The sequence below is a fragment of the Erinaceus europaeus genome, chromosome 15, assembly GCF_950295315.1.
Source record: "Erinaceus europaeus chromosome 15, mEriEur2.1, whole genome shotgun sequence".
Taxonomy (NCBI): domain Eukaryota; kingdom Metazoa; phylum Chordata; class Mammalia; order Eulipotyphla; family Erinaceidae; genus Erinaceus; species Erinaceus europaeus.
Window position 1 is genome coordinate 19,804,028 of NC_080176.1, and position 25,268 is coordinate 19,829,295.

The 25,268-nt window shown below is 50.8% G+C and overlaps 1 protein-coding gene across 1 annotated transcript; it reads left to right on the forward strand.

The window, feature by feature from the left end:
- The first annotated feature begins 177 nt into the window (after positions 1-177).
- On the forward strand, positions 178-12,886 carry TRIM72 (tripartite motif containing 72). The gene is made up of 7 exons (XM_007530073.2): positions 178-413; positions 1,137-1,527; positions 5,106-5,201; positions 5,302-5,532; positions 6,888-6,910; positions 8,709-8,827; positions 10,864-12,886. The coding sequence occupies exons 1-7, from the start codon at positions 190-192 to the stop codon at positions 11,433-11,435; spliced, it is 1,656 nt and encodes a 551-aa protein (XP_007530135.2). The 5' UTR covers positions 178-189; the 3' UTR covers positions 11,436-12,886.
- Positions 12,887-25,268: the final 12,382 nt, after the last annotated feature.

Sequence of the window (25,268 nt, forward strand, 5' to 3'; positions counted from 1 at the left end):
GAGTTACTAAGCCGGCCCTTGGAGGAGACAGGCCCTGCTCTCTGCTGGCTGTCAGCTCTGGCTCTGGGTGGACAGGGGAGGTGACAGTGAGATGGACCAGGCCAGGTGGCCGTGACATGTGCTTTCCCTTTTAGAACTGGTTTCCAGAAGTGATGGTGGGGGGTGTGGGCAGAAAGGCTAAATATAGCCATGACTCAGGGCTGCTGTGGGGAGGGTCTGTTTTCTGTCCATTGTGTGGCCATCACCCGTGCCGTCTGTCTACTGCTGGCTGTGTCTCCTGTCCTCGCTCTGAGTTTGCCACTTGTCCCTGGCCTGTCTGCAGACACAGTTCTGACTCTCCTCCCTACCTCTTTCAACTTAACCTTGACCGGCCCTCTTGGAAGTCTTTCAGCCTCAAAGCTCCAACCACACGGGTGAGTCCTAGGGCCTGGAGGTGTGGGGGCTAGGGGTCCTGGGGGTCCTGGGGTCCTGGAGGGGAGATGGGGTAAGGCAAGGAGCTCCAAAGACTTTGGAGCCCAAGTCTAGGTTTCAAAAAGGTCATAAGGGGGGCGGGATAGTGCGCTGCGTTGCCATATGTGTGATCTGGTTTTGAGCCTGGCCCACAGCACATAGAAGGAAGTTTTGGTGCTGTGGTTGCTTTTACTCTGTGCCTCTTGGTCTTTCTAAAAAAAGTGGAGGCCAGGACAGTGGCTGTGGCTGTTTGGCACTAGGGCTGGTATTTGGGAACTGGAATAGAAAATGTGCACATTTGAAATGGGCACATTTGGGGCCTAGGGCCAGTCCTTTCCTGGATGACTGAGTTTGAGTGTGTGTGTGTGTGTGTGTGCGCGCGCCTGTGTGTGTGCCTGTGGGTGTTTAGTGTATTTTTGGGAAGGGGGGAGTCATTAAACCTTGACTGCTCCAGGATGATTTTTTTCAGCTAGAGAGACAAAAAGGCAGAGAGAAATAGTGAAAGAGACCACAGCACTGAAGTTTCCTTCAAAGCCAGGCTGGGATCCCCCCCAGCACGAGGCCAAGTGGCGCCCCACCCCAGTGAGCTATTCACCGGTGGGACTGAGGAGTGTGAAGTCTTCACGGGCGGGGCTGCGGGCCCGCGGCTGCCCCCCTAACCAACCCCCCTGCCCTGCCGCCTCCAGCCCCATGTCTGCGCCCCGTCTGCTGCACCAGGAGCTGTCCTGTCCGCTGTGCCTGCAGCTGTTCGACGCGCCTGTGACAGCCGAGTGCGGCCACAGCTTCTGCCACGCCTGCCTGTGCCGAGCGGCCGGGGAGCCGGGGCCCGATGGCGCGGTGCCCTGCCCGACCTGCCAGGCGCCCACGCGGCCACAGGCGCTCAGCACCAACCTGCAGCTGGCGCGCCTGGTCGAGGGGCTGGCGCAGGTGCCACAGGGCCACTGCGAGGAGCACCTGGACCCACTCAGCGTCTACTGCGAGCAGGACCGCGCGCTCGTGTGCGGCGTCTGCGCCTCGCTCGGCTCCCACCGCGGCCACCGCCTGCTGCCCGCAGCCGAGGCTCATGCGCGCCTCAAGGTGCGGGGCGGTGTGTGTGTCTGGGGGGCGTCACCGAGCCCGGAGCAAACACCCAGCGCCGGGCCGAGCCTGCTAGAGTGGGTGGGTGGGTCGGGGTTTTGGAGTACAGTCAAACCCCAAAGCTATTCAACATCATGAGACCGGGCCCGCCCGCCCAGGGCTCCCCCTGGGGTGCAGGGCCGGGTTGGCACTGGGTCCCCCAGCCGAGCTGTTTTTCTGGTTAGAGCTGAGGGTTTAGCTGAGTCGCCGCCCACCCACGGCGGCGCGCACCCCAGATCTGGGGAGATCCTGGGGTGAGGGTGGGGGGACGCTGCAGACACCCAGATACGGGGAAATGGAGAAGCGGCAAGGGTCAGCCCAAGGCGGGAATGCGCCCCCACAGACCCCTGGAGGCGGAGTCTGGGAACTTTTATTGGGTCCAGAAAGAATGAAGGAGGGGCCTGCGGAGGTGGGGGCAGGTCCAGGTGTCTCCTCCCAGCTGCATAGCCGCTGCCAATGTCTTCCCATTTTTCTTTTCAGTGACTCCTCACCCCCACTTCTGGAAGGGGTAACCTTTCATCCTCAGGCTGGTGTCCGACTCCCCAGGCCTTCCCCAGGGACCCAACCTCCCTGACCCTCCCTGTCCAACCCAGCACTGGCGGCTGGTAGTCTCCCAACCCAGCGCAAAAGGTGCTTCCTCCGGGAAGTCCTCCAGGCGTAGACTCACCTCAGGTCCCAGACAACTGCCACCAGCAAAATTACTCCAAGAAGGAGTGTGAAGGAGGAAGGGATTGCAGGGCTGGAGCTGGGCGGGGGGGAGGGGGTTTCCTGGGGGAGACAGGCAGCTAGGCACAAGGGCCATTTCATTCCAGGCTGCAGAATAGGGGGCGTCTCATAAGGCTTGCTGAAGCCGGGCAGCCTTCTCCTGCAAGCCCATCTTCTTGAACAATCTCACAGCCAGCTGGGCGCTATAGTCCTCGTGGTACACAGTATCCTGACTGCGAAGGCCAGGGCACTCATCCGCTCCAGCTCCCCGCTTGGAGATTTTTTTTTTCCCAGGCCCTCAAGCATCTTATAGTTACTCAGCTCTTGCTTGAACTTGAACTTCTTCTTCTTCTTCTTCTTCTTCTTCTTCTTCTTCTTCTTCTTCTTCTTCTTCTTCTTCTTCTTCTTCTTCTTCTTCTTCTTCTTCTTCCCTCCTGAGTTATTGCTGGGGCTCAGTGCTGCACCAAGAATCCACTGCTCCTGGAGGCTATTTTTCCCATTTTGTTGCCCTTGTTGTTGTGCTTGTTGTAGTTGTTGCCATAGCTGTTGTTGTTGGATAGGACAGAGAAAAATGGAGAGAGGAGGGGAAGACAGAGAGGAGAAGAGAAAGACAGACACCTGCAGACCTGCTTCACCGCTTGCGAAGTGACCTCCCTTCAGGGGGCTCAAACCGGGATCCTGACTCCAACCCCTGTGTTCTGTGCCATGTGCGCTTAACCTGCTGTGCTACTGCCCGACTCCCTTGCTTGGACTTCTTGAGCTCGTCAGCTGTCAGATTGTGCAGTGCTTCTGGGATGATAGCCCTCATCTTCATGGCTCCTTAGCCGCCTCTGAGCCTCTGGGCCCTGCACAGGGTGGGCAGCCTGGGCCTGCCATGGGCAGGACAATGGCCTCCTAGGAGGGCGTCTCCGGGGAGGAGAGTGAGCTGGCATTCCACCCAGTCCTGGAGCTCCCAGGGATCACTATGGGTGTGTGTGTGCAGGCTTGGCACAGGTGAGATGGGCGTGGCTGCTCCCATTTTACAGAAGAGGAAGATGGGGCAGAATGTCAGGGATGCAGGTGGGGGCAGTGTGATTAGAGGTGGTGTACTACCTGCCTCCAGATGTGTTTCATTGGTTAAGGCAGTAGGTACATTAGGAAACAAAAATTATAAATGGGAGAGAGGGGGGCCAGCTGATGGAGCACTGGGCTAAGTGGGCAGAGTAGAAAGAAGTGCAAGGACCGGCGTAAAGATCCCTGTTCAAGCCCCCAGCTCCCCACCTGCACGGGAGTTGCTTCACAAGTGGTGAAGCAGGTCTGCAGGTATCTGCCTTTCTCTCTCCCTCTCTATCTTTCCCTCCCCTCTCAGTTTCTCTCAGTCATATCCAATAAAATGGGGAAAAAAAAAGGCTGCCAGGAGCAGTGGACTTGTGAAGGCACTTAATCCCAGCAATAACCCTGGAGGTGGGAAAAAAATGGGAGAGAGAAATTGAGGGAGAAAGAACCAGAGCATCAGTCTGGCACATGTGATATCAGGGATGGAACCCAGGACCTCATGCTGGAGAGTCCAGCACTTTCCCCACTGAGCACCTGCTGGGAGGCCACGGAAAATGCTTTCTATTAAATCACATGCCCCCAGATCCCAGCGGTATGCAGGGAGGTTGATGGAACCTGGAAATTGGAGGAGGTATCATAGCTTCATGCACCAGCCCTCATGCCCTGCAGCCTGCTGTGTGCCCAGACCTGGGGAAAAGACTACGTTTGTGTTTTCCCTCCTCATTACCACCTTGGAAGGGCTGAGGGCACAGGGTCAGGGTATCCAGGGCTAGGAAACAGTGACCAGTGGGAACATGCCCAAGCATACGGGGACTCACAGGTGGCTTTGGGGAATTGAGAGGGAAGGAGGCGAGAGAGAGGACAGAGACACCTGCAGCTCAGCTTCACCACTTGTGAAGTTTCCCCCTGCAGGTGGGGACCAGGGGCTTGAACCTGGGTCCTTGCATATTGCAATGTGTGCATTTAATTAGATGTGCCACCACCCTGTTTCCCATCAACCATTATTCTTCCACCCCTTCTCTCCTTCATGTTCACCATCTTCTATTTCTCCCCCCTCCCATTATTCTTCTTCCTTTTTCCTCCTCCTCCTTCTCCCCATCTTCCCCAGGCTTCACATTTGCCCGATTCCATCACAGCTGGAGGACTTTTTTGTGCACCCCCTTTTAAAATATTTTCTTTATTTTAATGAGAAAGACAGAGACAGAAACACCAGAGCACTTGCTCAGCTCTGGTTTCTGGTGGTGCTGGCGATTGAATCTGGGAACTTGGAGACTCAGGCATGAAAATCTTTTACAGAACCACTAAGTTTTCTCCCCAGCCCTTATGGCCCCTTTATTTTTTAAAAGTATTTTCTTTTTTAAAAAACTTTTAAATTATGTTTATTTATTGAAAAGAGACAGCTAGAAATCGAGAGGGAAGAGGGGATAGAGACAGAGAGACACCTGCAGCACTGCTTCACCACTCTCAAAGCTTTTCCCCTACAGGTGGGGACAAGGGGCTTGAACCCCTCCCTGGTCCTTGTACATTGTAACATATGAGCTCAACCAGGTGCGCCAGCACCTGCCCCCCTTCAACCTCCTTTAAATCACAGAAACAGACTGGGCGAGAGAGAGGGCAAGAGAGAGAGAGAGGAGAGAGAGACAGAGAGAGGTGGAGGGAGACCACAGCACCACTCCACCGCGCATGACCTCCCCCTGTGCAAGGTGCCCCCACGTGGTGCCCCCATATGAACCCGAGTCCCGGCACAGGGTGACGTGTGCGCTCTACCGCGGGAACCCACTTCCTCGTGTCCCCCCCAGACTCAGCTCCCCCAGCAGCAGCTGCAGCTGCAGGAGGCGCAGGAGCGCAAGGAGAAGTGCGTGGCGGTCCTGGAGCGACAGCTGGCGGAGGTGGAGGTGAGGGCTGCAACCCAGAGTGTGTGTGTGGGTCCCCGGCCTGGAGTGGGGGTTCCGGGGTCAAGCGCTTCGGCCTTTCTCCCCCTCCCCCGCCCCGCAGGAGACGGTGCGGCAGTTCCGCGCGGCCGTCGGGGAGCAGCTGGGGCGCATGCGGCAGTTCCTGGCGGCGCTGGAGGGCTCGCTGGAGCGCGAGGCGGAGCGGGTGCGCGGGGACGCGGGGGCGGCGCTGCGGCGCGAGCTGGGCGCCCTGGGCTCCTACCTGGAGCAGCTGCGCAACATGCACGGGGTGCTGCGGGACTTGGCCGACAAGCCGCAGACCGAGTTCCTCACCGTGAGTTCCTCCTGCGGCGAGGCCCGACCCCCAGACCCGAGAGGGCAGGGACAGACTGGGTGGTGGTGGTGGTGGTGGGCCACTGCTCAGAGATCGCGTCTGTGTGGGACGCAGCGCAAAGTGACCAGAGCTACAGGGGTTGTGCGTTTGTATGTTCATGAGGGCAATTCTCCTTTATTATTATTTTTAATTAGTTAGGAGAGAGAGAGAGAGAGAGAGAGAGAGACGAGAAGAGACACTCCAGAGCACTGCTCAGCTCTGGCTTCTAGTGGGGCTGGGGATTGAACCTGTGGCCTCAGAGTAATCTTCTTTTATTATTATCTTTTAAAAATATTTATTAACGAGAGAGAGAGAAAGAGAGGGAGAGATAGATAGATAGATAAAGAGGAGAATGAGCCAGAACATCACTCTGGAACATGCACTACTGAAGATCGAACTCGGATGACATGCATTTAATTAAGTCCATTGCTGTAACTACTGCACCACCTTGCTGGCAATCTTCTGACAGGGACGATTAGTTTCTTCGGGCAAAGGGACACCTTCCCCCACCCCTAAATCATTTTATTGGGGAGATAATGGTTTATCATTACAGTTGTTGACACAGTGACACAATTTCTCATCTCTCCATGACAGGTGTCTGCAAATCATTCTCACCCCCAACTTAGCTCCTTTTCTTCCATCATGCACCAGGACACCAAGCCCCTCTTCCCCAACCCCCTCATCCACTCCTCCCCCAGAGACCTTTGCTTTAGGGAACCAAGTTGTATATATATTTAAATTTTGTTTTAATGAGAGAGATACAGAGAGGAAGACATAGGAAGCTCAAACTGGGATCCTCACGTGGGTCCTTGCACTTTGAGCCATGTGTGCTTAACCTGCTGCACTACCGCCCGACCCCCCAAATGATTTATTAATAAGAGAGAAAAAGGAGAGGAGAGAGAACCAGAGCATCACTCTGGCGTATATGATGCCAGGGTCAGATTCAAAACAGCAGGCTTGAAAGTCCAGTGCTGTGTCCATTGTGCTTTTTCTTGGGCCACCTCTCTCTATATATATCTGAAAAAGCCAGCCTGGAGTGATGATGCCCCACAGATAGGAGAAAAAAAAACCTGGGGAGACAGCATAATGGTTCTCCAAAAGGACTTTCACACCTAAGGCTGTGAGGTTCCAGGTTCAGTCCCTAGTACCACCAGAAGCCAGAGCTGAGCGGTGCTCTGATCTCTTTCTCTGTATTTCTCTCATTAAACTAAAACAAATAAATTACATTTAAAAAGGAAAAAGAAAGAAACAGAAGAGGACCCCCCCTACATCCCACTTGCCTACCTCCTCTCAGTTCTCTGTTTTTCTTTCTCCAGAAATACTGCCTGATGACCAGCAGGTGAGACCCACTGCCCCACGCCGACCCCTGACTCCCAGCCCGCCTAGTCTCCCAGGGACTAAACACCCCTCTGTTCACTGCATGCCCACACAGCCCCCTCTCCCTCTCTCCCCTGAAGTTCCCTGAACCTTGTGTGGAACACAGGCATGACCTTGACCCTGACCTAGTTCTCGGGGACCTCCCATACTTGTGTGGAGACGGCTTTGGGCTGGGAGGGACAGCCATGTCACTGTGTGTCACCTGAGGGCACAGGGTGGCCAGGAAGGCTCCCTGGGGGAGGAGTGCACCTCTGTATTGCATGGTGAGGGATGAATAGGAGCTGGAAGAGAGCTTAGAGTGGGGGGAACAGTGAGTGCAGGCTGCTCAGGGCTGGAGCTGTGGAGCCTGAGTGGTGGAGGTGGAGTGGCTGAGATGCATGGACTTTATCCACACAGGGGATTGTATTCTGTTGTTGTTAAGTTGTCTTAACATATACATAACAAACCATTTCTTCCTTAAAATATTTATTTATTAACTAATGAATGATGGAGAGATGAGGGAACCAGGGCATCACTCTGGCACATGCTCTGCCGGAGATCAAGCTCAGAACCTCATGTGTGAGAGGCCTGTGCTTCATTCACTGGGCTACCTCCTGGACCAGAAAGCACCATTTCATATAGAGCTTAAAAATTTTTTTTTAATTATCTTTACTTATTTACTGGATAAAGGCAGCCAGAAATCGAGAAGGAAGGAGGAGGAGGAGGTAGAGGGAGAGAGACAGAGAGACAGCTGCAGCCTTACTTTACCACTCGCAAAGTTTCCCCCTGCAGGTGGGGACCAGGGGCTTGAACCCGGGTCCTTGCACACTCTAATGTGTGCGCTCAACCAGGTGCATCACCCGGCCCCTCCATACAGATCTTTAAAAAAAAATTTATTTATTATTGGTTAGAGACAGAAATTGAGAGAGGAAGGGGAGATAGAGAGGGAGAGACAGAGAGACACCTGCAACCCCACTTAACCACTCGTGAAGTTTCTCTCTTACAGGTGGGGACCAGGGGCTTGAACCTGTGTCTTTGCTCACTGTATGTGTGCAATTAACCAGGTACACCACCGCCTGGCCCCCTAAAGCATCATTTCTTAGTGTTAATTTTTAAAAATATTTATTATTTATTTATTTATTTCCTTTTGTTGCCCTTGTTGTTTTCTTGTAGTTATTGATGTCGTCGTTGTTGGATAGGACAGAGAGAAATGGAGAGAGGAGGGGAAGACAGAGAGGGGGAGAGAAAGATAGACACCTGCAGACCTGCTTCACTGCCTGTGAAGCGACTCCCCTGCAGGTGGGAAGCCGGGGGCTCGAACCGGGATCCTTATGCAGGTCCTTGCGTTTTGTGCCACGTGCGCTTAACCTGATGTGCTGTCACCCGACTCCTTGTGTTAATTTTTTTAAAAGCTTTGTTAGTGAGAAAGAGAGAGACAGAGACAGACACAGCCAGAGCATCGCTCTGGCACATGGAATCCTAGGGATCAAACTCCAGATCTCATACTTAAGAGTCCAGTGCTTTACCCACTATACTACCTCCCGGGCCCATCTTGGTGTAGAATTTTAATTTTTCTTTTTTTTATCTTTTCAAAATGAAACTCCAACAGAAGAGTCAAGCCAGGATGTGATTTTTTTTTTTTTTTTTTTTTGGTGGGGTGGTGGGACACATGGAACTCCATCCACCACAGCCCCTGCCTCTGTCTTCTGGTCAACCGCACCCCATGCCTCCTCCAGAAAGTCTCTCCACAAGCCCCCCTTATCCCCAACCCCCCTCCCCAGGCTGCAGAATATCCTGGCTGAGTCTCCCGCTCCTGCCCGTCTGGACATCCAGCTGCCTGTCATCTCAGATGACTTCAAGTTCCAGGTGTGGAGGAAGATGTTCCGGGCTCTGATGCCAGGTAGTTGGGGGTGGGGGGGGTAGGATCTCTGCTCTTGGCTCATGTGTGGGGCTGTGTGGCTGGTGCCCTGTGCCAGCTGGGGGCCAGGGTGTGAGAGACAGGGGCCCAGAACCTCTGGGCTCCCTCTTCTCCCTGAGGCCAGGGGCTGGGTGGCAAGCATCTCATCTTTCCTGGGACCAGCATTCCTGCTCATTGGCTGGAGGTAGGATGAATAGGTGGCGGGGTGTCTGTGGTTGAGCTCCTGCAGATGTTGAGCTCTGGGGGCTGACTTGGCCTGTGGTTCAGCCTCCTCTCCAGGAGCCAGAGAAAATTGGAGTGCTATAGATTACACAGTTCTGGGACACACACACGCACATGTACACATATGCTGGACCTGTGCAATGTTTACTGCTGGTGGGAATGAAGGGGCCTCGGTTTTATTATTTATTTAATAATGATCGACAGGACCTTAGGATAAGATGGGTACAATTCCACATAATTCCCACCAGAGTTATCCCATCCCCTCCATTGGAAGCTTTCCTATTCCTTATCCTTCTGGAAGTATGGACCCAGGATCATTGTGGGGGGGGGTGCAGAAGGTGGGAGGTCTGGCTTCTGTAACTGCTTCTTCTCTGGACATGGGCATTGACAGGTTGACCCATATGCCCAGCCTGCTGTTTCTATCTTTCCCTAGTGGGACAGGCTTTGGAGAGGTGGGGTTCTAGGACACATTGGTGAGGTTGTCTGCCCAGGAAAGTCAGGTTGACATCATGGTAGCATCTGCAACTTGGTGGCTGAAAAACATTAAGATATAAAGCAGATTGTTTAATAGTCAGGAACCTAAAGGTAAGACTGTAACATGAAATTTGGGGTCTTCATGTTGGGAGGAGCTAGGAAGTTTATTTTAGGTCTATTCCAAGGGTCCCATGACTTTATTAATCTTTGCCTGAACCCGACAGCTAACATGCAGGTGGGCTAAAAGTATTGTCTGGGAAGATGAGGATAGGACTAGAAAGCTGGATCAGGGCAGAGAGAAGATCTCTAATATGGGGAAAGTATATAAATACAGTAACTGTGAACCCATCCATCTGACCTAGGGCCCATGTCTGTTCATATTTAGCACAGGAGCCTGTGTAATCTCTGCATCCCTGTCAGTCTGAGCTCACAGTCCATGATCACAGCTAGGAACATTGTAGGCTGCTCTCATTTCAGGACCCGTCTTCCTTGGCTGGCAGAGTATGTTGACCCAGCCTCTCTTCGGAGAGTGGGACAGTCCCTACCATTGTTGTTCTTCACTGAGGGCAAAGTCCTGTAGAGGCCCACAAGAGAGTCCATGATGCTGTTCCTGATGGAGATGACCGGTGATGGTGGAGAGAGGGATCTGTTAGAGGTCTAGGCCCATCATATCTATGTGGGAATCCCAGGATTCCCTGACTAGGGGGCCTCGGTTTTAGTCAGGGTAATACAGGCCCAGGGATTGGGTTATGACACCAAGGGCTGGGGCCAGATGCTAGAGCAACTGGTCAAATGCACACATCACTATGTGTTAGGACCTGGCTTCAAGCCCCCAGACCCTACTTGCAAGGGGGAAGCGTCATAAGCGGTGGGATAGTGCTGCAGGTCTCTCTCCTCTTCCTCAGCCTCTATTAATAAAAACAAAAGCCACTGGGAATGGTGGAGCCTTGTAGGCGCCAAGCCCTATCAATAATCCTGGTGACAAAAAAAAAATAAAAAGGACACCAAGGCCATACAGGTTGATGTGGGGCTGGCCGTGCTGCAGGGGGCCAGCTCTGTGACCCCACGCGGTTTCTGCCTTTGAGGTGAGCTGCAAGGCTTGTATCAGCTCGCTCCTCCCCGAACCCAGGGAGTGGGCCTCAGCGCCCCCATTTGACAGCTGAGTATCAAGGGAGCTTCCCAGGAAGCAGAGGACTCCCCCTCTCCCAAATATTAGTGGAGTCCAGGCTGGCCCTTAGGTCGAGGAAGGTTGGGGAGTATTGGAGAAGGCTAGGAAGGGCTGTGCCCAGCAGACACCAGGCCTGTGTCTCCTCACCCCGCAGCACTGAGCGAGCTCACCCTGGACCCGGGCTCGGCCCACCCCAGCCTGGTGCTGTCGGCCTCGGGCCGCCGCGTGGAGTGCTCGGAGCAGAAGGCACCCCCTGCCGGCGACGACCCGCGCCAGTTCGACAAGGCGGTGGCGGTGGTGGCGTGCCAGCTGCTGTCGGAGGGCGAGCACTACTGGGAGGTGGAGGTGGGCGACAAGCCGCGCTGGGCGCTGGGAGTGATCTCGGCCCAGGCCGGCCGCCGCGGTCGCCTGCACGCGGTGCCCTCGCAGGGGCTCTGGCTGCTCGGGCTGCGCGACGGGAAGACCCTGGAGGCGCACGTCGAGGCCAAGGAGCCGCGGGCGCTGCCCTCCCGGGATCCAAGGCTGGGGCGCATCGGCATCTACCTGAGCTTCGCCGACGGCGTCCTGGCCTTCTATGATGCCACCGACCCCGATGCGCTCGAGCTGCTCTTTGCCTTCCGAGAGCGCCTGCCGGGGCCCGTGTACCCCATGTTCGACGTGTGCTGGCACGACAAGGGCAAGAACACCCAGCCGCTGCAGCTAGTGGCACCCGATGAGCAGGCCTGAGCGCTCCCCGGGAGTGCAGGGCCAGGGGGGCCCAAGAGGCCTCCTAAACTGGGGTGACATGCACGGGGCTAGGGGGCGGAGGAGGGGGGCCTGAAGTCTTGTCAGTGAGGAAACCCCACTTGGAGTCCAGGAAGAGGCAGTCCTGGGAGGTGGTGCAGCGGCTAGAGTGTTGGTCCTGAGTTTGAGCCCCCCCAGTCCCCTACCACAAACTCCACTCCTCCTTGGTGGTTCCTGTGGGGACTCAGGACAACACACCAGCTTGAGCTCACTATTTGTTTGTTTGTTTATTTTTACTTATTTTTTAACCAGAGTACTGCTCAGCTGTGGCTGATATTGGTGCTGGGGGATTGAACTTGGGACCTTTGGTGCCATCAGCATGAAAGACATTTTTTTTTTGCAGAACTATTATGCTATCTCCCCATGTCCCCCTTATATTTTCTTAAAGATTTATTTATTAATTAACAAAAGAACCAGAACATCACTCTGACACTTGCAATACTGGGGATCGAACTCAAGACTTCATGCTCTAAGTATTCTGCTCTAAGCCACTGCATTGCCTCCCAGGCTGCTTGGCATTCATTGCCTTTTGAAAGTCAGATTGCTGAGTTTCTGGGTCAGCAGGTCCGGGTAGGGGAAACATGTCCCTCTAGCAAGATCCTAGGTGATGCTGGGATAGTGGGGCCATCGTGGAGTGACACCCCAGATCCTGCTGTCCAGTTCACTCCCTGTGACACAGATAGAGATCTCAGATAACTGTTAGATCCCAGACACAGAATCCTCACCCCAACCGCACCCCGATATTCCTCCACTGACACACAGAGCCCACTCCACAGAGCTGCCCCCAACTTCTTTCCCTTTTCCTTTGGGCTGTGCTACTGTCTTGGGCATCAAGGAAGCCCCCCAAATCCGTAACTAAAGAGCCTGATGCTGCCCCTCCCCCCAAATGAACAGGCTCTCCCATCCCCAGTTGGGCACTCACCTGGTTTACTTTTAGCTTGCTGTCCCGGATTTTAGGCTTCAGAGTAACTGACGAAGCTGAGCGCTATGAGTCATGTTCCTGGAGGGAGAGGCCTCTAGGGACATAGGTTTTTGGTCACAGGCCACTCACTGTCACCCAAGGGGACTTCTGGGACACTGACTCTCATAGGAGGGGCTATTGATTGTGAAAGTTTCTGGGTGCAACTGGTCCCAGTGTGGGGGTTTTCTTGGGGGGACAGGACAGATCAAGTGGGAGGAAGGTGGAGGGGTTGTGGGGTAGGAAAGGCCCATGCATATTGGGGGGGGTTTGGAGTGGGTGGTACATCTGGCTGTGTCTCCCTGAGGAACAGTACTGAGCTCTGGCCCTGGGGCATGAGAGGATAAAGTTGGGAAGTGCTTTTACACTGGATAAAGGAAGGAGAAGCTGAGGACGCCCTGGCTGTGCGCTGTTAATAAAACCCATTGTGTGCCAACTCCTGCCTTGGTTGGTCTGTGTAGACAAGTGGCCTATGGAGAGACCCCCTTGGGGCCCTTCTGAGCTTTCTGTTTTCTTCATTTGTCATGGTTCCCTAGCAGAGCCTGGCGTGCAGACTCTGAGGAGGGAAGGTGGTAATGTGGGAACTGAGTCAATCACCTCGTTGTGGACTAGGTGCCTCCCTCCAGTGCTCCCCCTGGTGGCCACTCTGGGAAGCCGAAGTAGCTGGCTGCCACAGGATTGATTTAAAAATTTTTTAAAAAAATTATCTCTATTTATTCATTGGATAGAGACATCCAGAAATCCAGAGAGGAGGGGGAGACAGAGAGGGAGAGAGACAGAAAGCCACCTGAAGCCCTGCTTCACTGCTCGTGAAGCTTTCCCCCTTGCAGGTGGGGACAGAGGATAAATGGGGGAGGGTGTTGAACCTGGGTCCTAGCACATAGTAAAATGTGTGCTCTCTCAGGTGTGTTCCCATGAGGTCCACTTGGACCTATCTCTTAATGAAAAAGTGTCCAGAGCAGTCAGAGTAGTGAGATTGTATATTCTTGAGGCCCTAGTTACATCCTTGAAAATCATATATTCAATAAATATTACATATACATTGTGTGTGTGTGTATGTATGTATGGTCAAGGCTTTGTGCATGTGAACTTTTACTACTTTGTCCACTTTTGTCATTCAGAGAGTCAGAGAAAGACAGACAGACACAGAGACACGGAGATAGGAAGAGAAAGACATCACAGCACCAAAGTTTGATCCGTTGCCCTTGTACTTTCTGTGTGGTTCAGGGCCTCGAACCTGGGTCGCATCTATGGCAGTGCAGGCACCCTGTCTGGTGAGTCTCACTGGCCTCTCAAGATAAAGTCTTATTAAAAAAAAAAAAAAAGAATGTTACCATGACACAAGTTGGGGGAAAAAAAGCGGCCAGCTAGAAGGATCTCATCAGGAAACTGTCTTCTGTCACTGGTTTCAATCATGCTTTGGTTTATTTATTTATTTATCTATCTATTTATTTATCTTTTCACCAGGACACTACTCAAAGCTCATGATGGTGTTGGGGACTGAACCTGGGACTTTTGGTGCATCAGACACAAAAGGCTTTTTGCATCACCATTATGGTACCTTCCTCAGCCCTCAATCATGTCCTAAAAGGTTGCATTGCATAATTTCTCATTTTCATTCTGAAAAATAATTCCAGGCCAGCATCAATTAGAATTTCAGTATCATGTCCAGCTTAAGTGGCTGGAGGTGGGACAGGGGCAGGATCATTACTCTGTCGCCTTTCAAACCCTTCCTCCCCAGTGGCCTTCTCTCCCTCCTTGAAATGAAGGTTCATTAGAGGAAGAAAGCTGTCATTAGGTGACGACAGCTGGCTTTGTACCACAGGCACCCAAATGCATTGCTGCTGTTTGTTGATAGAATACCTCACCTTGAGGGGCCAAGCAGTGGTGTACGTGGTTAAATGCACACACTACACTGTGCAAGGACCCAGGTTCAAGCCTCTGTACCCACCTGCAGGGGGAAAGCTTCAGGAGTGGTGAAACAGGGCTGCAGGTATCTCCTCTCTCTATCTACTCCTTCCCTCTCAATTTCTTTCTGTCTCTATCGAAAAATAAATAAACAAGTAAATAAAACTCACCTTGTGGCTTTTAAGGTTGGGGACCTCCAGCTTGAGAGTACAAAGCTTTATCCAATGTATAGCTCCTAGACTGTGCCCTAGAATCAACCTACCTTCCTTCCTTCCTTCCTTCCTTCCTTCCTTCCTTCCTTCCTTCCTTCCTTCCCTCCCTCCTTTCTTTCTCTCTCTGTCTCTCTGTCTCTCTCTCCCCCTCCTTTCTTTCTTTCTTTTCGCCTCCAGGGGCCTGTTGCCTGCACTAAAAACCTACTGCTCCTGGAGGCTATTTCCCCCCCTTTTTGTTGCCCTTGTTGTTTATCGTTGTTGTTGTTATTATTAATGTTATTGCTGTCACTGTTGTTTGATAGGACAGAGGGAAATTGAGAGAGGAGGGGAAGACAGGGGGAGAGAAAGAGAGACGCCTACAGACATGCGTCACTGCTTGTGAAGCCACCCCCCCTGCAGCTGGGGAGCCAGGGGCTTACACTGGTCCTTGCACTCATACTGTGTGTGCTTAACCTGCTGCGCTACCGCCTGCCCTCGTATATTTATTTATTTTTCAAACTTTTAAATATTTTCTTTATCACTGGGCTTTGTGCTGGCACTGAAAATCCACTATTCCCGGTGACCATTCTTTTCCTATTTTATTGGCTAGGACAGAGAGAAATTGAGAGGGGAGGAGGATATAGAGAGGGAGGGAGGGAGGGAGGGATAGAGAGAGAGAGAGAGAGAGAGGGAGACATCTGCAGACCTGCTTCACCACTCATGAAGCTTTCGCCCTGCAGTTGGGGACTGGGGGCTTGAACTCATGTCCTTGAGCATGGTAATGTGTGTGCTCAACTGGGTGCACCATTGCCTGGCCCCAATATTTTATTTTATTTTTTTAATAATTCATTTTTGGATTGATAGAGATAAAACTTGAGCGGGAAGGGGGAGATAGGGCAAGAGAGAGACACCTGCAGCACTGTTTCATCACTATGAAGCTTCCCCTCACTTGCAGGCCGAGACAGGAGACTTGAACCCAGGCAGTTGCACAAGGTAACATGTACACTCTCTCGGGTGCTCTACCACCCAGCCCCTGCCCCTAAAATATTTCTAACTGGAGTTGTAATTTGAACTTGAGTTTGTATTACTGCTATTACTACTCCGCTATTATCACTGTTTTTACCAGAGCACCGCTCAGCTCTGGCTTATGGTGGTGGTGGGGAGTAGAACCTGGGACTTTGAAGCCTCAGGCATGAAAGTCTTTCTGCATCACCATTCTGCTATCTCCCAGTCCTGAACCCAAGTTTGTTTATACATTCTACCTTCAGGCCATTGCACTCCACCTAGGCAGTGCTTTGGGATTTCACAGAATTTTAATATCTATAATGTCACCTGACCTTCTGGGGCAGGCTTGGAACCCTGTCTCTGTTTTCTGTGGGGAAAACCCAGGCTCTCTGCGCCTTCCCGTGTGGCCTGATCGGCCGGCGGGGGTCCAGGTCCGCTCCTCTGCAGACCTCGACCTCTGTCGCTCCATCTTTCCATCTCTCTGCATCTTAGAAGGATTTTCCAGGTCCTAGGAGATCTTCAGAGAGAATGGGGGCCTGGCATGTGGCTCACCAGGCAGAGATCACATGTCACTAGGCACAAGATCTTGGGATCAAGGCCCCAGCCACCACAAAGGAGTGGTTGCAAGAGGGAAGCCTCATCAGTGATGGAACAGGACTTCAGTGTCTTTCTGTCTCCCACTCTCTCTCTAGAGGAAAGGAAAAACAAAAGACCACTGGGAGTAGCGACCGTGGTGGCAGAGAGAGAGAGAGAGAAAGAGAGAGAGAGAGAGAGAGTTAGAGAGAGAGAGTAAAAATACTGTGTTAGGTGGCCAGGCGGTAGTGCACTGGATTAAGTGCTCATAGTATGAAGCGTAAGGATCCTGGTTTGAGCCCCCGGCTCCCCACCTGTAAGGGGGGGGGTCACTTCACAAATGGTGAAGCAGTTCTGTAGGTGTCTATCTCTATCTCTTCCTCTGTATCTTCCTCTCCCCTCTCAATTCCTCAATTTCTCTCTGTCCTATCAAAAATAAATAAATAAATAAAAATGGCTACAGGAGCAGTGGATGCACAATGCCAGTACTGAGCCCCAGCGATAACCATGGAGGCAAAAACAAACAAACAAAAAATAATAATGTGTTAGTAAAATTGAGGGTAATCGCCATGAATTCAGTTGCTGCAGGGCCAGGGAGACAGCTTCATGGTTATACAAAGAGTCGCTCATCCCAGGCGGCTGCCAAAGATGGCAGAGGGGCAGGTCTTGATATTTGATGTCCGAGGCCATCTCTAAAAAAGACTCTCATTCTTGAGTCTGTGAAGTCCCAGGTTCAATCCCTGGCACCACCAGAAGCAGAGCTGAGCAGTGCTCTGTAAACAAATAGACAAGTAAGTAAATATTCAATTGCTGTTACTGTTTTTTCCTCAGCCAAGACTGAGTAAAGCATTTAGTAGGAGGCCCCTGAAAATGGCAGAACAGGTATAAGACTGAGGCCCTGGGCCCGATCCACCTGAGAGCATCATGAGAGCACCAAGAGAGCTCCATGGACGGTGGAGCTGTGCTCTGGTCTCTTTTCCTTATGCTAGCCCTCCCTTCCTCTCAAAGATAAAGACTCAGAATTGGGTCAGGAAAGTGGCTCAGCCCCATGGTGTGAGTCCTTTGGGGTTATTTCCTCACATGTTAAAAAAAAAAGTCTTTAGCAAGGCTTGGTGAGGCTGGGTGGTGCCGACGTTACAGGAAAGGGCTAGGCAGCAGGAAACGCCTTGCTCAGTTGCCCAAAGCTGGATGGAGAGACAGCTCAGCTGTGTGAGCCTGTGGTCTTTCCTTTTAAGTTTCCAAGAAACTGGGAGTCAGAGAGCACAGGATACAGCGTCACAGAGCTTTCCCCCAGAACAGGGTGTTACGGGTGATGTAGACAAGAGACAGTGACATTTGAGTCCAGGCTCAAATGAGGCATGTTCACCATGACTGGAGTTCTCAGCAAATATTTCTGGAAGCAAAGATCAAAGAAATGCCTAAACCTGTCATCAGTGGGATTCTGGCTGGTTTCATTTTTCTTTTAGATATTTCTCGGCTTTCTCCGCATTTTGGCACTGAATGTGCTTGAGGTGATGAAAGGGACTCAGGGTTCTTGACATTGTTTTCTTTAAAAAAATTTTTTTTAAATATTTATTTTATTTATTTATTCCCTTTTGTTGCCCTTGATGTTTTATTGTTGTAGTTATTATTATTGTTGTTGTTGTTGTTGGATAGGACAGAGAGAAATGGAGAGAGGAGGGGAAGACAGAGAGGAGGAGAGAAAGATAGACACCTGCAGACCTGCTTCACCGCCTGTGAAGCGACTCCCCTGCAGGTGGGGAGCCGGGGTTCGAACCGGGATCCTTATGCCGGTCCTTGTGCTTTGCGCCACCTGACACTGTTTTCTTAAGGGTGTTATGGGGGTTGCGGGGGAGGGATTCTGGGGAGATAATACAGTGGTTCTGCAAAGATTTTCATGCCAGGGGAGTCAGGCAGTAGTGCAGCAGGTTAAATACAGGTGGTGCAAAGCGCAAGGACTGACATAAGGATCCCGGTTCGAGCTCCCGGCTCCCCACCTGCAGGGGGTTCACTTCACAGGCAGTGAAGCAGGTCTGCAGGTGTCTATCTTTCTCTCCCCCTCTCTGTCTTCTCCTTCTCTCTCCATTTATTTCTGTCCTATCCAACAATGATGACATCAATAACAACAATAATAAGTACAACAACAACAACAAAAAACCAACAAGGGCAACAAAAGGGAAAATAAAATAAATATTAAAAAATAATAATAAAAAAGATTTTCATGCCAGGAGCTCTGAGGTCCTAGGTTCAAACCCCAGCACCACCATAAGCCAGAGATGAGTAGTGCTCTGGTGGAGGAGAAGGAGAAAGAAAATAAAAGAAGTAGAAAAAGGGGCTGGGGAAGTTGTGCAGTGGATAAAGCACTGGACTTGCGGGTATGAGGCCCAGAGTCAATTCCTGGCACTGCATATACCAGAGTAATGCTGTGGTTCTCTCTCCCTCTCATGAGTCAATACATGGAAAAAAAAAAATTTTTAAAGGAGGGGTTGGGGGCCAGGTGGTGGCGCACCTGTTTGAGTCTATACATTACAGTGCACAAAGACCTGGGTTCAAGCCCCTGGCCTTCACCTGCAAGGGGGGAAGTTTCATGAGCAGTGAAGTAGGGGTGTAGATCTCTTTCCCCTCCACTCTTCCCCCTGCTCTCTCAATGTCTCTGTCTCTATAGAAAATAAACAAAAATAAACAAAAAGAAAAAAAAAGGAGGCGGCCAGGCAGTGGTGCACCTGGTGCAGTGGACACGTTACAGTACGCTAGGACCTAGCTTCAAGCCTCCAGTCCCCATCTGCAGGGGGAAGCTTCACAAGTGAAGAAGCAGCGCTGTTGCTATCTCCTTTTCTATCTCCCCTTCCCCTTTCAATTTCTGTTTCTATAAATAAAAAAGAGATGACTTGGGAAAAAGAGAAGACACCATCAGACAAGGACTCTCAGCACTGTTCCCTTTTTCAAACAAGGAGGATCTTGACATGTAGAGAAGGTCCCAGTGGCAGGGAGTGGCCAAACTAATTCGAATGTGGAGCCATATTCTTTGGGCCAGGAGACAAGTTCAGGCTCTGAGAGATTTTCTGCCCGTGATGAGGAAGTCACTCTCGGTTGCGTGCCCCCAGAATCCTGTTCTAGGAGATGGGTCCAGCTTGAGACTCTTGAGACTCTGAGTATCTGCCTGCCTGTCTGTGTATCTGAGGTAACACTGACTTACAAGGCTGTATTTTTATTTTTATTTATTTTTTTGTCTCCAGGGTTATCACTGAAGCTCAGTGCTTGCACTATGGATCCAGTGCTCCTGGAGGCCATTTGTTATTATTATTATTATCATTATTATTATTATTATTTTACCAGAGCACTGCTCACCTCTGGCTTATGGTGGTGCGAGGTATTGAACCTGGGACTTTGGAGCCTCAGGCATGAGAGTCTCTTTGCATAACCATTATGCTATATACCCTCTGCCCTGATTTTTTTTAATTGCATAGGACAAAGAGAAATTGAGGGGGGAGGAGGGGAAATTGAGAGGAAGACAGACAGAGAGACACCTGCAGACCTGCTTCACCATTTGTGAAGTGACCTCCCTGCAGGTGGGGAACCGGGGGGCTCAAACTGGAATCCTTGCTGAGGTCCTTATGCTTCATAGTATGTACATTTAACCCACTGTGCCACCACCTGGCCCCATTTTTTTTTTTAACAAGAAGATCTATTTGTTAATAGCATGAGAAAAGGAAAGGGAATCAGAACACTATTTTGGCACCTGTGGTGCCGGGGATTGAACTCAAGACCTCATGCTTTACGAGTCCAAGGCCTTCTCCATGGCACTACCTGCTGGGGGATTGGAGGCCACGCATTTTCCGAGTACAGTTTCATACGTCTTCGGGGTGTATGTGACCATGTCCTTCCCACCACCCAAGTTCGAACACCCTCTCTACCAAACTTTGTAGGAGCCCTTCCACTTATTCATTCACTTTTAACATGATTTATTAATTTATTTTGAATAGAGACAGAAGGAAATTGAGAGGGCGGGGGGAAGAGAGAAGAGAGAGAGAGAGAGAGAGAGAGAGAGAGAGAGACCTGCAGTACAGTTTCATTGCTAGTGAAGCTTTCCTCTGCAGGTAGGGGTTTAGGGCTTGAACCTGTGTCCTTGCACATCTTATTGTGTGTGCTCAACCAGGTGCACCACCACCCAGCCTTATTGATTTACTAGAGAAACAGAAAGGACACTCAGAGAGTGAAAGACACGACAGCACCAAAGCTTCATTCAATATGGTGGGGGCTGGGCTCAAACCTGGGCCTCACACATGGCAAAGCAACACACTTTCCAAGCAAGCTATTTCACCAGCCTCTCCTGTAACTTTCTGCCTTTTTAAAACTAGCTTATGCTATGCTTTCCTTTTATCTTAAAGGTTAACATTCACTTGCCACCCTCTCTGCTGGCTGCCCCAATTGCTGCTGTTTCCTCCTCCTTTTATTCTTCCTTCTTCTCCTTCTCCTCCTCTTCCTCCTTCTCCTTCTCTTCCTTCTCCTTCTCCTCCTCCTCTTCCTTCTTCTTTTCTCCAGGAATTTTAAACTTTATTCAGAAAAACTGAGAACATTTACATGTTACAGTACATGTGGGGAGAGCGAGAGAGAAAGAGAGGGGCGAGAGCAAGTCAGAGCCTTTACTCACATGTTGGCAGGCTCACCTAGGCAGAGAAAGAGCCCCCAACTGCTTCTCACTGTGCCCCAAGCTGCTGGGGCCCCACCCGGGGGAGCACCCTCCCTCCCCTCTCCCCATTTCTCTGGCCACAGCCCCCCCACGATGCCAGCCCTTCCTCTTCCTGGTGGGTCCCACACCCAGCTTTTTTGAGCGTTCCCTCAACCGCAGCTTGGAGCCCAGGCAAGAGCTTCTTTCAGGCTGGATTTGGTCACTAAACCCCCGGCTGTCACCAACTCGGCCCCCAGGCACTTCACGTGACAGCCGCCTGACTCCCCAAGCAGCAGCCTCATTCCTGCTAGCCTGTCACCACAGTCTTGCTTGGGTGTCGCCTCCTCCTCCAAGCAGAACAAGGAAGGAAGTGTGAGGCTCCCTAGGTGATCAGGGTAGGAAAGACGGTAAAGGGATGCCTTTGTCAATTCCCCCAGCGTTTTCTTTTTTGCTTTTTCTTGTTGCTGAAAGAGGTACCCCAGAGCCTGTGTAACACATGAAGATAAATAAGGGTCCACAAGTTAAAACAACAACAACAACAACAACAAAAAACAAAAAACACCCAAACCCAACAATGATGTTTGAGCCAAAAAAAGCAATTTCATCTGACCTGTTCTCTCTGTATTTATCGCCTTAGTATTTAGATCCTTGACAATCATGTGTTTATTTAACAAGAATTAACTGAACAGAGCTGGGTAGTGATGTGCCTGGTTGAGTGCATACATTACCATGTGCAAGGATCTGGGTTCAAGCCCCCGCTCTCTACTTGCAGGGGGGAAGCTTCGTGAGTGGTGAAGCAGTGCTGCCAGTGTCTGTCTTTCTCTCTCTGCCTCTCTAGTCTCCCTTCCTTTCTCTGTCTTATCAAATTACTACTATTATTATTTATTAAAATTTTGTTGTGGCTGGGTGGTGGTGCACCCAGTTAAGTGCACATATTACAGTCCACAAGGATGCAGGTTCAAGTCCCCAGCCCCCACCTGCGGGGGAAAGCTTCATGAGTGGTGAAGTAGGGCTGCAGGTATCTCTCTCCCTCCTTCTCTATCTCCTCCTTCCCTCTACTGCACCAAAGCAAAGGATTCTCAGGAAAGAGGGCAGGGAGGGAACTGAGGGGGTCTTTAGGGTCCTGACACGATGGTGGAAAAGGCCCTCAGTCGGGGGTGAGAGTGTTTTGTAGACACCTATCATGAGGAGGTGAGAAATTGTACCCATGTGTCAACAACTGTACTTGTAAACTATCCCCCGTACAATGAAAAAAACGATTCCTATAAAGAAATAAAGAAGTCTTTTCTAAAATTAATAATATACCCTCTGTCTGAGAATCAGGTCTGTAGGTGAAATCAGTTCTGGAGATTCAATGTCCATCTTAATGACTGGTGTTAATGGTATCATGTATGCTTGAAATTTATTGAGACTGGTTTTTTTTTTTCCTTTTTTTGCCTCCAGGGTTATTGCTGGGGCTCAGTGCCTGCACCATGAATCCACTGCTCCTGGAGGCCATTTTTCCCCCCTTTTTGTTGCCCTTGTTGTTGTAGCCTTGTTGTGGTTATTATTGTTGTTGTTGATGTTGATGTCATTCGTTGTTGGATAGGACAGAGAGAAATCAAGAGAGGAGGGGAATACAGGGGTGGGGGAGAAGGATAGACACCTGCAGACCTGCTTCACCGCCTGTGAAGCGACTCCTCTGCAGGTGGGGAGCCTGGGGCTCAAACCGGCATCCTTCCGCCTGTCCTTGAGCTTTGTGCCACTTGCACTTAACCCGCTGCCCTACCACCCGACCCCTAAATATCTTCTTTAATGACCTGGGAGGTGGTGCAGTTGACAAAACATTGGATTCTCAAGTGTGAGGTCCTGATTTTGATCCTTAGCACTGCACATACTAGAGTGATGTTCTGGTGTCCCCTCTCTCTCTCTCTTAAATAATAAATAAATACGTCTTTCCAAAAAGAACATCTTCTTTATATGATCTCTGTGAAGATTAGGCAAGTTACACATGCAAAGAGCTTAGAAACTATACTTGATGGGGTGGGGAAGACAACATAATGGTTGGGCAAAGAGACCCTCATGCCTGAGGTTCCAGGGTGTCAGGTTCAATCTCCCACACCACCATAAACCAGAGCTGAGCAGTGCTCTGGTGAAAAAAGAAAAAAAAAAAAAAAAAAAGGAACTGTATCTGGAATAAAGTAAGTACTCATCCAATTTCCTTTGTTTTTAAAAAAATATTTTAGCACTGCTTCAATATCTATGGTACGTTGTGTGGTACTCCCAGATGCTGTCAGGATTGGATCTAGGGTCTCATAAACAGTAAGGTGTGGGGGCCAGCTAGTGGCACACCCGGTTAAGTGCTCGCATTATAGTGTGCAAGGACCCGGGTTCAAGCCTCTGGTCCTCACTTGCAGGGGGAAAGCTTGACAAGTGGTGAAGCAAGTGTGCAGGTGTCTCTCTCTCTTTCTCTCCCTATTTCCTTCTCCCCTCTCAATTTCTCTCTGTCTCTATCCAATAATAAATAAATAAAATATAAAGAAACCCAGTAAGGTGTGCACTTGACTGGGTGAGTTATCTTCTGGCCTAATTATTATTATTATTATTTTTGCCTCCAGGGTTATTGCCGGTGCCTGCACTATGAATCCACTGCTCCTGGAGGATATATTTTTCCACTTTTGTTGCCCTTGCTTTTTCACTGTTGTTGTGGTTATTATTGTTGTTGTTATTGCTGTCATTGTTGTTTGATAGGACAGAGAGAAATAGAGACAGTAGGGGAAGACAGAGAAGGGGAGAGAAAGATAGACGCCTGCAGACCTGCTTCACCGTCTGTGAAATGACCCCCCTGCAGGTGGGGAGCTGGAGGCTTGAACTGGAATCCTTATGTTGGTCTTTGTGCTTTGCGCTATGTGTGCTTAACCCGCTGCATTACTCCCTGACCCCCTATTTAATTTATTTTAAATATTTTATTTGTTTATTGGACAGAGAGAAGAGAAAGAATTAGAGCAGAACCTCAGAGTCAAAGTGGCACACCAGGTGATAATACTGTGAAACAGACTAGGACATGCCTGGCTACAGTCTGCACCTCAGTTGCCCCCACACCCCCATTCAGGGGCGTCTGTGAATAGTTCTCACACTCACAGGGCCACTACTTTATCACCAGAAAAATGGGTCCAAGGACAACCTTTGTGCATGCATCCCCTCAGCACACTGCTGACAAGAAAGGGTGGCGGGGGAGAACTGCTTGCTTGCTGCAAGCCTTCCTCTGTCAGCATTGGCTCTGAACTCCAGATGGAGGCCTTTTCCTCTTCCCCTGCCCCCTGAGTGAAAAAGTCGGGGTACCACCAGTTCAACAGGAGCCATCCTTCATTCTGGCTCAGCCTCCCTGCTGCCCTGCTCTGCACCAGGGATCCACAATGGATACACCCCAGTCCTCTCTCAGACAGGATCAGTGTAAGAAGCCCAGGATGACTGTCAGCCTGGGGCACCAGCCCTGTAGCCCTTTACAGAAATGAGCCTTTTCAGCTCTCTTTAAGAAGTATGGCTGCCCCTCAAGCCATCTCACCCCTGTGTGGTAGGAATAGTGACTGCCTGTTATTCACAGGAGAAACCTGGGGTGGCATGCCAAAGATAGGGCTTGGTCAGTGACTATCTAAGATGACCCCTGGCCTGCAAGAGCCAGGCTCCCCTGAGGGCAGAGATCAGATGGGGTCTGGGCATCTCCTCTCCCTTTACTCAGAGGCTTAGAGCCCAGAGCTATTGTTATGTGCTGGCCAGATTTCCCAAACTGGAACTCGTGCAGCCTGACCTCCCACTCTGTGCTGGCCTTCCTAGAATAAAGACTCTTTCCTTGATAAGTCTGCTTGTGCAGGCTGACTACTGTGGCCCCAGACCATGACTGTGAAAAGTACTAAAAAGAAGTCTTAGGGAGTTGGGCACTAGCCCAGGGTTAAGCGCACGTGGCGCAAAGTGCAAGGACGGGCATAAGGATCCCGGTTCAAGCCCCCGGCTCCCCATCTGCAGGGGAGTTGCTTCACAGGCGGTGAAGCAGGTCTGAAGGTGTCTATCTTTTTCTCCTCCTCTCTGTTTTCCCCTCCTCTCTCCATTTCTCTCTGTCCTATCCAACAACAAGGACATCAATAACAACAACATTAATAATCACACACTGCCAGGCTGGAGTAGTGGCTTTGCCTGTGGACTCTGAGACAGACAGACAGACAGACAGATCTTTCAGGTTCAAAACCTGTCCTTCCCAGAAGCCGGTGGTTCACTGCAAAAAAACCCAAAAACAAAAACAAAACACTTTTGTGGGCCGGGAGGTGGCGCAGTGATAAGGCTTTGGACTCTCAAGCATGGGGTCCTGAGTTCAATCCCTAGCAGTTCAATCCCTAGCAATCCCATCACGTGCCAGAGTGATGTCTGGTTCTTTCTCTCTCCTCCTAGCTTTCTCATTAATAAATAAATAAAATCTTTAAAAAATAATAATCACAACA

Excerpts from the sequence above, each read along its gene's own strand:
- TRIM72 (XM_007530073.2), top strand. The coding sequence starts at position 190 with ATGACTCAGGGCTGCTGTGGGGAGGGTCTGTTTTCTGTCCATTGTGTG. Across the intron at positions 5,202-5,301 it reads GACAGCTGGCGGAGGTGGAG|GAGACGGTGCGGCAGTTCCG; the intron begins GTGAGGGCTGCA and ends CCCGCCCCGCAG. Across the intron at positions 8,828-10,863 it reads GTTCCGGGCTCTGATGCCAG|CACTGAGCGAGCTCACCCTG; the intron begins GTAGTTGGGGGT and ends CTCACCCCGCAG.